The 14111-nt window shown below is 44.9% G+C and overlaps 1 protein-coding gene across 1 annotated transcript in view; it reads left to right on the top strand.

The window, feature by feature from the left end:
• TRANK1 (tetratricopeptide repeat and ankyrin repeat containing 1) overlaps nt 1-14111 on the top strand; it is a 97124-nt gene that overhangs the window by 61891 nt on the left and 21122 nt on the right. The window contains exons 16-19 of the mRNA XM_010835522.1: nt 3799-3998; nt 4303-4440; nt 10093-10239; nt 11702-11858. Of these exons, the coding sequence (XP_010833824.1) occupies nt 3799-3998; nt 4303-4440; nt 10093-10239; nt 11702-11858 (642 nt within the window). The remainder of the gene's footprint in view (nt 1-3798; nt 3999-4302; nt 4441-10092; nt 10240-11701; nt 11859-14111) is intronic.

Below are 14111 nucleotides of genomic sequence, written 5' to 3'. Positions count from 1 at the left end.
CACAAATGGAATATAAATATGTGTGTGTGTGTATATATATATATATAAACTCACACATCAGAAGACAGAACGGTCACAGATCCACTGAGAAGATGACCCATATGGAGTCTCAAACAAACACCTCCCCAACATGAATGGTCCTCAGTGGTTGACACATATCAGAACCAAATGACACTCACTGCTCACAAAGGGTCCTCAATATTAGACACAGGTCAGAACCAAGTGGCAAAAATGCCCAAATGACACTCTTGCTTCCAAACAGTCCCCAGTGGCAGACAGATATCAGAACCAACTGACAAAATGCCCAAATAGCGCTTCATGCTCAAAAGAGGAGTTAGCCGGGTGCACACCAAGGGACTTACTGGGTCTTGGAGCGCCTCATCTCGTCCAGATTCACGTTTCCACTCCTCCAAGGGGAAGTATGTTGGCAGCCAGTGCCAAGCAGGGGAGAAACAGGGAGGATCCTCAAAACAAATGGTTTCAGCAGCTGCTAGGATGTCTCCCCAAGCCCCCTTCTCAGGGCCAGCAAGCCACGAGCAGCAGGTTCCTCAAAGCCTTCCGTGCACGGTGTCATGGCAGCGGCTGCACTCCAGAAAACCATGGGAGCCAGATATCGCGAGAGTGCGGCCTCCTGTTGTGTGCCTAGACCTTATAGCAAGGGGTCCAGATGCTCTCTGCTCAGAAGCTAGTAAAGAAGCAGGGTTGGTGAAAAGGAAAGTTTGCTTTATTTCTGAGACAGGCAAATGGTTCAAAGGTCGACTTCCCTGCCTCCACTGCCCTATCAGTGGACAAGAGCTTTTATAGACGGGGGAAGGGGGCACGTGCAAAAACTGTATAGTCAGCTCTCACCATTATCTTGAAATTGGTTGTGTGGTGGTCTGATAAGTGTCATTCTGATTGTTTTAAGTACAGTCATTCTTCAGCTCCAGGGTCAGTTTGTTCCCATATTGCTTGAGGCCAGTTCTCAGAATTGTGGCAGCGTGTCATGGCTATAGTCTTTTCATCGTGTAGTTAACGTCTTCCAGCTGGTGGGGGTTTCATTATCTCTTAGACTGCTCAGAGGATATGGTTCAGAATATCTCTGATCCTTGAGGAGGAACTAAAGGTCCTTGACTTTGCTTAATGACTAAACGTTGATTATTTAGTCTTGTTGGATTCCTTTTCTTTGCTTCCACATTTTCTCACTTCTCTGATTAAACTTTTTCTTTGGCTAAAGTTTTTCCACAGAGGGAACTGTTCCTGTGAACAATGTTTGTTTTTTTTTTTAATATACCCAGCAACCCACCCAGATGATCACTGCTTATGCCCCATCTTCCACCTCCTCTCAGGATGGAGGGAAGACTGTGTGTAAATGTTTCTGTGTATAGAACCAGAAAAAGCCCCAATAATATGTATTAGAGTTGAGAGACTTTAGAAAACACATAAAATATTAAAAAAAATTTTAAGCCTCCTGTAAAGCTGCTCACTACTCATGTTTTATTTCATTTCCTTCTGATCTTTTTTCCATATGCATATATGCATATATCATATACATTTATTGATTAGGTAGTGAATATATGTTTAGTGAATATTTCTCCCCATCTTTTATTCTTTTTTAAAATTGAGGTCCTTGTTTACATAGCATAACATTCACCTGTTTAAAATGTGCAATTTAGTCATCTTTTAATATATTCATAAGGTTGTGCAATTATTACCACTAATTCCAGGACATTTTAATCACCCCCAAAAGGGTGATTAAAAAACCCCATGAACACTAGCAGATACTCCTCATCCCCCTCCCCGACCCCTGGCCCCCACCACCCCTGTGAACTACCAGTCTACTTTGTGTGTCTGTAGGTTTGCCTATTCTGGACATTTCATATTAATGGAATCACATAATATGTGACCTTTTGTGTCTGATATCTTTCATTTAGCACAGTGTTTTCAAGGTTCTTCCATATTGTAGCATGTTTCAGTACCTCACTGCTTTTTATGGTTGAACCGTTGTCTATTCTTTGATTTTTTTGTTTAGTTGCTAGGTTGGGTCTGACTCTTTTGTGACCCCATGGACTGTAGGCCACCAGGTTGCTCTGTCCATGAGATTATCCCGGCAAGAATACTGGAGTGGTTTGCCATTTCCTTTTCCAGGGGATCTTCCCAGCCCAGGGTTTAAACCTCTGTCTCCTGCATCTCCTGCTTTGGCAGGTGGATTCTTTTTTTTTTTTTTTTTGGCAGGTGGATTCTTTACCACTGAGCCATGTGGGAAGCCCATTCTTTGATTATGTTCATATAAAATAGTTTCATCTAAAAAAATGTTCATCTAGTTCCCTAGAAAGGCATTTAAGTGGATTCCAGTTTTTCACTGCAATGAACACTTCCATGCCTTTTTCTGATCCTCTCGTTAATGTACATCTCTGAACCACCATGGCAGCTGATGTGCTTAGATTCAACAGTTTCCACTTGTGTTCTTGATTTCTTTATATTGCATACTTTTAATAATAGTAGCATTGAATAGTAGAATTTACCTTCACTGTTTGGTAATAGTAATGGGGACACCTATGCCCACTTCACAGAATTCTATCTGGTGTCGGGCAAAGAGCGCACAGCCCCTAAGATCAGTAGGAGACCTGGGATGATCTGTATTCAGTCCAGCTCATGACTCTTGAAGCTCTCGGACCTCCGAGTCCCTGGTTGTAAAAGTAGGGTAGTCTGGTCTGTCTTACCAGGCTGCTGTGAGGATTAAACAGGATAATTGTTATGAAGGACCCTGTTGTATAGTAAGCCTCACTGTCATTGTTACTTCAGCACTTAGAAATGGGACCCAGGGAGAAAGCTCTTTGGAAAATCCTTTATCTAGCACTGACAATTTTTCTTAGTATAGTGTTCTCTCCCCTGGGTATAAACGTAGTGGAAAAGGGAGATGCAAGCCAAGGTTGCTGTCCCAGCTAACATCCAGCTCTTAGGACTTCCCTGGGGGTACAGTGGTTAACAATCTGTCTGCCAACGTAGGAGACATGTGTTTGATCCCTAGTCTGGGAAGATTCCACATGCCGTGGGCCAACTAAGCTCATGCACCACAGCCACTGAAGTTCGCTCGCTTAGAGCATGTGCTCCGTAACAAGAGAAGCCCACCCGTGACAACTAGAGAGTAGCCCCCACCCCTGCAACAGGAGGAAGCCCATGCACAGCAATGAAGACCCAGTACAGTTAAAAAAAAGAAAAAATCCAGCTCTTAGCATGTAACCTTGTCTCCAGTGCTCTAAGTGCCAATGACAGAGGACATGATAATTCTTGGGTTTTTTTGCACTATATTAGCCCTTTGTGTTAGCATTCTAACAGCTCTAAGTGTTTAGATTACATTTCTGCCTTGATTCTTCTTCATGAGGTCATTTTCTCTAACATGAACGTAGTCCAGGAATGAGATTCTACAAAACCTTCTTAGGACAGTAAACACATCCCTGCCTTTGTCTGCTGTACCCAGAGTAATACAGCCCAGAGCCAAAGTGATAAAATCTAACTGGACCTGAAAACTGTCCACAATTAGATGTACTCTCAGGACCAATACTGCTTCTCGGGGGAAGAAAGCAAACTAAAATAAGAAAACAGAATACTCCACCAGGAGTTCCTTGGTGGCCTACTGGTTAGGATTCTGGGCTTTAACTGCCAAGGGCCCGGGTTCAACCTCTGGCTGGGGAACTGAGATCCCACAACCTGCTCAGTGTGACCAAAAAAAATTAAATTAAAAAAAAACCCCAAAAGTCCAGCCATGTTGGTGTATTGTGTAACATCTGACTTTTTTTTTTTCTTGTCTTATCCCAGGAATCCTCAATCTGGCATCTGGAGTGGTAGATTTACTTCAGTTCTATTTCCCTGAGTCTTTCGACCGCCTTCCAAGGGATTCTGGCCTTTTCGATGGTCCCCGGCCAATTGTCCTGGAGTCCTGTAGTGTGAGTGACCTGGCAATATTGCTTCGAGGCAACAAAAGAAAAACCCAGCCCATTGAATTTGGAGCTCACCAGGTGAGTTTCATGAGATTGTATGTTTTAAAACAAAAGGCAGTTTGCAATTGAAAAACGGTTTGAGAAGCTGAGTTCTTCCACAAGGTAGAATTCAGTAGTTCCTGTCCTAGGATGAGGAGGCTTCAAAGATGAGTGAGTGACTATTATTAATATTCCCACCAGCCTGGCTGACCTAGTCCACGCCAGCCACTCCTCTTTGGAGACGTTGCCTGCCTCCCAGAAAAATAGACTCAGCTTCATTAGATTTCTGTTTGTACAATTTGAAGTTTTTTCTCTCCAATCCTTTTTTTTTTTCTCCCCCAAGGTAATTCTTGTAGCTAATGAAATGGCAAAGGAGAAAATTCCAGAAGAGCTGGGATTAGCACTTGTGTTAACAGTTTACGAAGCCAAAGGCTTAGAATTCGATGATGTCCTCCTTTACAACTTTTTTACTGACTCTGAGGTATGCCATACTGAATTCTTTTTTCGCACAGCCTGTGTATGTCTGAACTCCACTTCCACTCCAGGAAAAAGCATTTGGAGCTGCATAGAAGAGTTTGTCGCAGGTGACCATTTCTGTTTTGGAGCATCATCCACGTGGTGTGAGGTTTTCTGTGTTTGGATGTGTGTTTTGACAGTGGCTGTGGATTGGTTCGTAGTGTGTCCTGGGCTGGCTCTCCCCGTGCCCTGCCCTTCCCTGCTCTCTTGGATTCATCTTTTCTGAATGCCTGGTACCCAAGTACCAGCTTCTGTGTTTCACTAGCTGCTGTTATCCTTGACTGCCAAGGATGCTCAAGTTGGAGCAAGGTCTAAGGAGAGCCTGACAAATGAAGGCAACGTTAGCAGTGTCCACTCTCTGAGGACAGAACTGGGCAAGGTCATTCATAGAGAGACGACTCCGGGAAGACATAGGAGCTTTGGTTCCTGCTACGGGATCAGGTGATGCAGGGGACGAGAACAGCCGCCCTGCCTGAGCGCCCTTCTGGCATGGCTTTGCCACCACTGCTTGCTGCCCTTGCCCACGATGGCAGTGCAAGAGTCCGTGGACTGACCCCCAGTAACCTCTGTGCCGGCCCATTGTTTTGACTTGGCTCCTGAGTCCTTGTGATGGTTTTTCTTCCCGAGCTCAGTACATTATGGATAGAGCCACCAACTCAATGGTTCTCACTTTTGCAGCCACTGCATGCTCTTCACCACCGTCTCTGGTGGGAGCTCAGGCTGGCTGCTGACCATGCTGCTGGGTCTCCTGTGGGGACTTAGCTGGCTGCACCCTGGTCCCTGTGGCAGATTTCCCATCGCACATGGCGCATGCTTTCCGAGGCTGTTTTCATACTCAAATCAAGAGCGCTGTTAGCTTCGACTCCTTAAAATCTGCCCCAGAAACAACCCTTTAAAGGGGGTCCTTTGGGTTTTGTTCCTTGTCTTTTTTTTTAAATGTCACATTTGCCTTGACGATAATTATGACTAATATTGCTATGGATGCTTTACGGTTTATAAAGTGGTTTTTGAATACATCATCTCACTTTATCCTCCACCAACCCTCTGAGGGTGTGTGTATTTCTATGACCTTCATTCTACATGTAAGACCAAGGGTCATGGAAGTTAAGTTGCCTGAATTCCTAATATAGGTGGCAGAGCTCGGAGATGAACTCAGATGCTTTGAGTTCCAAATTTCATGATATTTCCATTGTACTCCTTTCCTTTTAATGCCCCGCATGCAAAGCAAATCAGCTTCCAGAATCTTCCACAATGAACATATCATTACGGTAGCTCAAGTGCATTCCTTTTCTATTGACTTTTGCTAATTAAATCAGATGCACTCTCATTAACCCTAGAACCACTTTTAATCTCTGAGGACTAACTTTTTTCTCTCATAATACATCCATTGGTCATGGTTGGACCGAGGCTCTTCTAAAAGAGGAAGGGGTAAGACTTTGTTGTTCCTGTCCTTTATTAAGTGCCAGTTGTATGCTTGTGCTGGTAAGAAGCTCCACGAGATCTGGACTTATGGCTCATAACTTGTGGTCCACTCTGTGTCTCTCACCTTGATCCTGGAATGACAAAATCCTGGATACCTTAACCCCAAACTCCCATCAGTGGCTCAGTGAGTTGCATGAAATTGAAACAATCACAAATTCAGTCCTATGGTAACACCACTTCATCCCACAATGGAATGAGAATTCTAGAAAGATTTCTGGTATGTGGCTTCCCAAATACCAGAGAATGGAATCATGCACTTCCAGCACAGAGGTTACCTTTAGTTTATCATTTACAACCACGAGACCAAAAGGTGCCGGTCAGCAAACGAGAGGAGATGCTTCAGGCAAAAGGGAGGAAAGACAGAAGTCACCTAAGTCCCCACATGTCCATGGTCTGGCTGCTCACGTGGGGTTTCTTTCAAAGAAAGAAGGCTGCTAAAGGGTATTTGTTGTTTGATACAGGGGAGAACTCCCCTCTCCATCCCTGAAGTGTGTGTCTGGCAGACACCCTGTGTGTGTGTGTGTGTGTGTGTGTGTGTGTGTGTATGTGTGTGTGTGTGTAGGGGGCTTCTTGTTGCCCTTGCTTGTGATTCTTCTCTTCAGAGAATTCACTGTTACCTGTTCAACCACGTGGACATTAGGGCTGTCTTCTGAGATGAGAAAGGAACCGAGGAATGGTTAGGTCAAGGCCTTCTCTTGTAAGATTGCTGCCTCACTTGGGGGAGGGGCAGTCATCCTCCCAGCCACCCCCGAATTCTCCTCCCGTGGGGACTTTGAGGGGTGCTTGGCATTGACACTGTGCCCCAGCAGGAAGCCCTTTTCCCCCCACTCATGTGTGACGAAGACAGGAGGGATTTTCAAAACCACAACTTTGAAGGGTTGCTGCACCAGCTTAGAGAAAAAGCCCCACAAAGGAAGCCTTGCTGGCAGATTCTAAGCCTTCTTCCTTCACAATTATTAATCCCCAGAGAAGAAGCTGGAAGATTTCTAAATGCTTCTTCTTGTTATTACCAAAATTGCTGCTAGCCTGCATTCTTGCCATCCATACATGTACTCCTTCCTCGGAGGCTCTGTCTTGAGAGTGAGACATGTTTTATTCATGACAGCAGCTTAGTCGTGTGCTGTATGAACAGCTTCTGCACCTCCTTCGAGCAATTTTGAAATACAGGTGCTCCTCTGGCCTTTCCAAGTTCAGCCAGCCTGCACCTCTGCCGGCCGCCAGACCCCCTCAGATGTCAGCACGTGGGTCTTGGCCTGCTTCCTCTGGCAAACAGGTTGGGTAAACAGCTTTACAAAGATGAAAAGATTTCACAGATGTGTCTTGAAGAATTTTTTTCAGCTTCCATTTACTTAAATGATTACATGATTCGCATCTCTTAGAACGTGGTGATTAATTCCCTAGTTGGTGAGTAGCATAACCACTCTTATGTAATAGTGTTTAAAGCATTTAACTTAGTATTTATAGAGTTCATTACAGAGGAACTGAAAGGAGGTGATGCACTGTACGCCTCTACCTCCATCATCCTTGAAAAGATGCATAGGTGGCAGGTATCACCATTTTATAAAAAAACTGAAGGATAGGAGAGTTGAGTACCGACTCCCTACAGACACAGTAAAGCAGGAAATCTGAAATTGCATGGGGATTCCTGGCTGTAAATACTGCGAGTAACCCAGTCAGGTTTGCCTCCCGAGGGTCTGCAAACCACGGCGTGGGGGGCCAAACCCAGCTCAGTGAGCTAAAAAAGATTTTTACATTTTTAAATGGTTAAGAAAAAAATGAAAATAATATTCTGTGGCATGTGAAAATTGTGTTAAATTCAATTTTAGTGTCAAGGATAGCATTTTATTGTGTTACATCATGCCTATTCATTTACTATTGAATAGGGCTCCTTTGGGGCTTCCCTGGAAGCTCAGCTGGTAAAGAATCCACCTGCAGTGTAGGAGACCAAGGTTCAATTCCTGGGTTGGGAAGATCCCCTGGAAAAGGGATAGGCTACCCACTCCAGTATTCTTGGGCTTCCCTGGTGGCTCAGATGGTAAAGAATCTGCCTGCAATGTGGGAGACCTGAGTTCAATCCCTGAGTTGGGAAGATCCCCTGGAGGAGGGCACGGCAACCCACTCAAGTATTCTTGCCTGGAGAATCCCCGTGGATAGAGGAGCCTGGTGGGCTACAGTCCATGGTGTCACAAAGAGTCAACACGACTGAGGGACTAAGCACAGCACAGCAGAGTTGAACAGTTGCAAGAGAAGCCATATAGCCCACAAAGCCAAAAATATTTGCAAACTCTAACCTACAAGTCACCTTGGTTTTGTGCTTTGATTTGGCTAAAATGTGACTCTTTATCACCCACTGTGTAAACACTTGACATTGATTATATCTCCTTTTATTTTTCCAACAAAGGTGGGTAGTTCTCTCATCCCCATTTTACAGAACAGGGAAATGAAACCTAGAAGAGCAATTTTTTTCAGGGTCACATAATAAATGGACAAATTGGGATATAAGTTGTTGAGTCTGATTTCAGAGTCCACCTTGCACAGTGTACCCCATGGCTCCTGAATTTTGCTTCATCCTTTTTTTTTGGGTCCCACCACTTGGCATGTGGGATCTTAGTTCACCAATCAGTGATCTAACCTGGGCCCCCTGCAGTGGAAGCACAGCGTCCTAACCACTGGACTGCCAGGGAATTCCTTTGTTCCATCCTTGATTGAATCACTTGGTTAGGGAATCTTGTCGCATGTGTCTTTTTTTCTCTAAATCATAAAATAATTTTAATTTTTTATTCCTACATTTCCTATCATTCATATTTTTCAGTGAAAATATTTCAAATTATTTACACTTTGGATGCAATTACGTCTCTTAATCCTGGTCATTTACTGAAAAACAATTATGTGAAAAGTCCATTATAACACATGCTAAGTCACTTTAGTCATGTCTGACTCTTTGCGACCCTATGGACTGTAGCCTGCCAGGCTCCTCGCTTCATGAGCTTCTCCAGGCAAGAATACTGGAGTGGGTTGCCGTGCCCTCTTCCAGGAGATCTTCCCAACCCAGGGACCAAACCTGTATCCCTTATGTCTCCTGCACTGGCAGGTGGGTTCTTTACCGCTACTGCCACGTGGGAAGCCATCCCCCCCACCCCAGTTATAACACAACTGGTAATTTTGCTGACATAAAGGCAAGACTATATATTTTATAGAATAGATATAAAAATAATTTATGAATTAATACATTTTTGTTCTGTTACTCGTCTAAACATTGGTAACTATTCACATGTAACAGCAGTAATTAAATTTTTATTAATTTGTTATTTGTGATTAATCTTTGTTATTTGTGATTCTTAGTCATATGAAACCCAGAGCTTAACACAAATTAGTTTGTGTTTATATTTTTAGACATTTTTTATTGAGGCAACATTGGCTTATAAGTTGATTATATGCAAAGTTGTATTTCTATTTCTATTAATACATACTGTACAGCATACTGACCACCAAAAATTTAGTTTCTGGGACTTTCTGGGCACAACTAGTGATTAAAACTCTGTGCCTCCAATGCAGGGAGTGTGGGTTCCATTCCTGGTAGGGGAACTAAGAGCCCACATGCCTTGAGGGCATGGCCAAAAAATGAAAAATAAAATGAACCTTAAAAAAATTAGTTTCCACTTGTCACTATGCAGTTGATAGCTTGCCATTTTTGACAATATGGATGGACCCTGAGGGTACCACGCTAAGCAACACATGTGTCTTAACAACTGAATCTAAGTGGAATTTCTTAAACACATTGTGAATAGAGGTGAGGACGCTGGTTTCCTCTCTCCATTCTGTGTGTGGGCACACTTTCAACAATAGGAAGCTCCGGGCCCTAACATTTCTCCTGGAAGTGAGCACTTGTATTTGCTTCTTGGCTGTCCGGGCCAAGCATCTTGGGGTCTTTGCAGTAACTGCCCTGGTCCCTGGCTGGGCTACCTGGGCTCGGACCCCGACTGAGGCCATACAACAGTCCTGTCCTCCCAGATGGTACTGAAGGCCTGGCCCCTATGCCAGGCAAAGGGGCTGAGTTCTCCGTGAGGCCCAGGGAGGATGGGTGTATACTACGGAAGTGTTTTCTGCTGGTCTTGCATTTGTCTTCGTTGTTCAGGCTTACAAGGAATGGAAGATCATTTCTTCATTTACTCCTTCATCCTCCGGGTGCAGAGAGGAAAGCCAGCCGATGATTGAGGAGCCCTTGGAAAATTGCAGCTCCTCCCAGGGCCGGGCTGTCACCATGAATCCAGAAATGTACAAGGTGAGTATCAGCCAGGGGTCCACACACTGGTTTGATGGGAAGCCAGTAAGCAGGGCTCGGCTGAGAAGATGGGGTTAGAGGTGGAGTCTGTGCTGCAAATCTTCCTGACTGTCAGCACCAGGGCGTGGAGGACAGGATAGGAATGGAGGCCATCTCAGTGCTGGTGAGCCCTGCTTCTCAACAGACAGCCAGGCTTGATGGGAGGGACCACAGAAGGGTAGTACCTTCTGTTCACCTCTGGAACTCGTCTCTGTTCAGAAATGGGGAACTCAGAAGTGAAGTCCACGACTGTAGTCATTGGAGACTACTGTCTTTCAGCCTTGTTGTGAAGGGACCCTGCTTCCCTGAGCATCCCAGTTCCATCACTCAGAAGGAGGCCAGAGATGAGAAGCTCTGCGGAGATCTCGAGAGGCGTCAAGAGTGAGGGCAACACGACAGAAAACCGAACCAGCCAGACTGAAAGCTTTGGGAGAAACTATTGATACTAGCTCAGTTTTATGTCTTCTACAAAGTAGAAAACAAACAGAAGAACAGTTATCCAGCTGTTCCTGTAAATACCTGGAAGGCTCTGCACATGTTGTTAAGTCACCGCCAAGCTTTACAAGCCTCTGGGTGGGCACAAAGCCACTGTTGTTTTAGCAGGACCTTAGTCCTCCAATGAGGGATTGAACACATGGCCCTTGGCACTGAGAGTTCAGAGTCTTAACCCCTAGTTGTTCCATCGCTCAGTTGTGTCCAACTCTGTAGCCGGCCAGGCTCCTCCGTCCATGGGATTTCCCAGGCAAGAATTCTGGAGTAGGTTGCCATTTCCTTCTCCAGGGGATCTTCCTGACCAAGTGATCAAATCCAAGTCTCCTGCATTGGCAGGCAGGTTCTTTACCCCTCAACCACGAGAGAAGCCTCCTAACCACTAGACTACCAGGGAATTCTCACTGCTCCGATTTTTAAGGTAAGTTCCGATGGGAACTTCCCTGGTGGTCCAGTGGCTAAGATTGTGCTCCCAATGCAGGGGGCCCGGGTTTGATCCCTAGTCGGGAACTAGATCTCACATGCTGCCACTAAAGGCACCACGTGCTACAACAAACACCCAGCACAGTCAAATAAATAAAGAAAAGACATTTTAAAAAGTAAGTTACAGTCATTGGGTGGGATGTGAGCATTCGGGTAAACAGAGTGAAAAATGCATGGGACGTCTCTATAGTATCTTTGTCACTTCTTATGCGTCTGTAATTATTTCAAAATGGACAAGCACAGCAGGCGCAAGGGTGTCCTATGGGTACCCCTTGCTAGAGCTTCCCTGTACTGTGGCCTCGGAGAGTTCCCCACATGTGCTCAAGTCTGAGCTGTACTTTGTGAAACTTACTATTTGAATATTTCTCCAAAATGGGAGTAAGCCCGTTGAAGGGAGACACCTGGTACTGTAGCCTGAAGACTCAAGTCTTTGCATCGGTCTTGTCTTTAGCTCCTCAACGGGGAGCTGAAGCAGCTGTACACGGCCATCACCCGGGCTCGGGTCAACCTCTGGATCTTTGATGAAAACCCAGAGAAGCGGGCTCCTGCGTTCAAATATTTCATGAAGAGGAAATTTGTTGAAGTTGTGAAAACGGATGAAAACAAAGGTGAGCGCTCAAAATACTCTGGCTGTTGGCCAGAAAGCATGTTACTCTTCACCTGCTCTATGGCCAGGTGTAAAGGCTATAGTTTTTGGAAAGCACTTTTTTTCCATATTCTTCTGAGAAATGTGTTCCTCTTTATTTTTAAAGTGCATGGGAGAGTGGGGTTGTAATGAGATTGGGAGCGTTGACTCCTTCAGGAAGAACTTTTATTTGTCCTTTAAAGGTGAGAGTCATGGGCAAAGGTTAGAGAAAATAGGCTTTATTGGAAGAAAACAAATTTCTGTGGGCTTTTGGGGAGCTGATTGGCAATATCTATTAAGATAAAGAAAGCATGTACTTTTAAACCTAGTAACTCCACTTCTAGGGATCCATCCAGAGAGACTCTTATATAAAACCTCCAAGATAACAATACATGCACCAGAGTGCTCATTACAGCCCCACTGGTAATTGTAAGAAACTAGATACGACTTAAGTGTCCTTGAAGGTGAAACTGTTCCGAGTGGTTCCTCTGGTGTTGGACTGGTGGGGGTGAGGTTGTTAACTAGATATGGACCTCTTTAACTTTCCACCATTATACCCTTCTGTGCTGTTTGCAGTGTTCGGGTTTTTTTTTTAGACCAACATTATCATGTATTGTTTTCATAATTTACAAAAGCTAGCTAATTAAAAAATGGAATGAAGTTCTCCTGATGGGATAACTAGGAGAGAAATAATCAACTCTCATGAAGAAGAAAACTGTTCTCTTTCTTGGAGGGAGGCTGGCTCCTCCAAGCCAGGGTGAATTCCTCTAAAGATGGGAGGAAAGTCCCAGGCTCCACAACAAACCAGTAAGCCAGTTTTATGGAGACTGTTTCCCGTTCCAGCCAAAGGCTCAGCTGGGAACTGGGGTTAGACACTCTGTTTCTGGGACCTGACTGTGGTGCTGTAAAGGGAAAAGTCGAAGATTTGAGGGTAAGCTGCCTTCTCATTAGAACTCTCCACCTGAACAGCCACAGGGATTAATTCAGCTCCCACTTTCTCTCCTTGGCCTCCACTTCCTCAACTATTACTAAAAGCAAAATGAGTGGGTTGGCCTACCATGGTGGTTTTTATTCTTTCCGGCAGCTCATATTCACTTTTATTCTCACAATCTGGTGCCCATTATAAGAGATCATCAAGATAGGCCATTTTTAAAATTCTTTTTATTTTATATTGGAGTAGAGGTGTTAAACCGTGTTATGTTTGTTTCAGCTGTACAGCAAAGTGATTCTGTTACACATGTGTCTATTCTTTTTCAACTTCTTTTTTCCATTTAGGTCATTGTGTAATAATACAGTTCCTTGTGATTTACAACAGGTCCTTACTGGTTATCTATTTCAAAGATAGCAATTTTTTTTTTTAATTTAAAAAATTCAAAATGAAAAAGGATTGCTATTTATCTCTTGGCTGCATGAAGAATACAAGAAATCCAGCCTTCATTGTGAGTTGTGAGCTGCATGTGGTAAAGTCTTTGAGGACATCTGTTTCCACCATGCGGGGAACTGGGGATGAGTGTGGTGACCTTGCAGTTGGGGGGCTTCTTCACTGCGCACCGGCAGAGGTCACCGGCCAGATGCAGAGATACTGCAGGGCTTTGCTGCGGGAATAAGGTGTCACCTGGGCACTCAGTACACGTGGTGTCACAGCTGGATGCTGCACAGTCAGCTTTGCACACGGCGCACGGCACCAGGGAGGGTCAGGCTGCAAGGTTAGCATGTGCTTGTGTACCTTCTGGACAAAGCGGACCTGTCTGCCTGGCTCCTTCAGTTGACAGCCATTGCCCTGAAGTCTCAGATTTGGCTCCGGCGTTTGCTGGATAGTCAGCCTTTCATGTGTTTCATGAAGCTGTGGCTCGGAAGCCCCAGGGAGTGTCGATCCCTGGCTGACGATGCTCGGAGGTCCTCCAAAGGGGAGGGCCAGTGCAGTCACCACCAGCTGCTGAGGCTCATAGACGGAACCAACATGAGGTGGTTGCAGTCGTCTGTATCCACCAACAAGAATGTGTCAGACTGTGGGAATCCCTGGGTGGTCCGGTGGTTAGGACTCTGCGCTTTCACTGCTGAGGGTCCAGGTTCGATCCCTGGTCAGGGAATTAAGATCCCACAAGGTACATGGCCAGGAAAAAGAAAAAAACAGTGTGTCAGATTGCTTCCTGTGATGAGGACAAAGTGCACATTTGGAAATCCTGTCACATCCCGTCACCTTATCCCTTGCTAAAGCCCAGCATGGGAGTTTGCC

The sequence above is a fragment of the Bison bison genome, unplaced genomic scaffold, assembly GCF_000754665.1.
Source record: "Bison bison bison isolate TAMUID 2011002044 unplaced genomic scaffold, Bison_UMD1.0 scf7180017864043, whole genome shotgun sequence".
NCBI lineage: Eukaryota > Metazoa > Chordata > Mammalia > Artiodactyla > Bovidae > Bison > Bison bison.
This window is presented reverse-complemented; position numbering and strand designations above follow the sequence as displayed.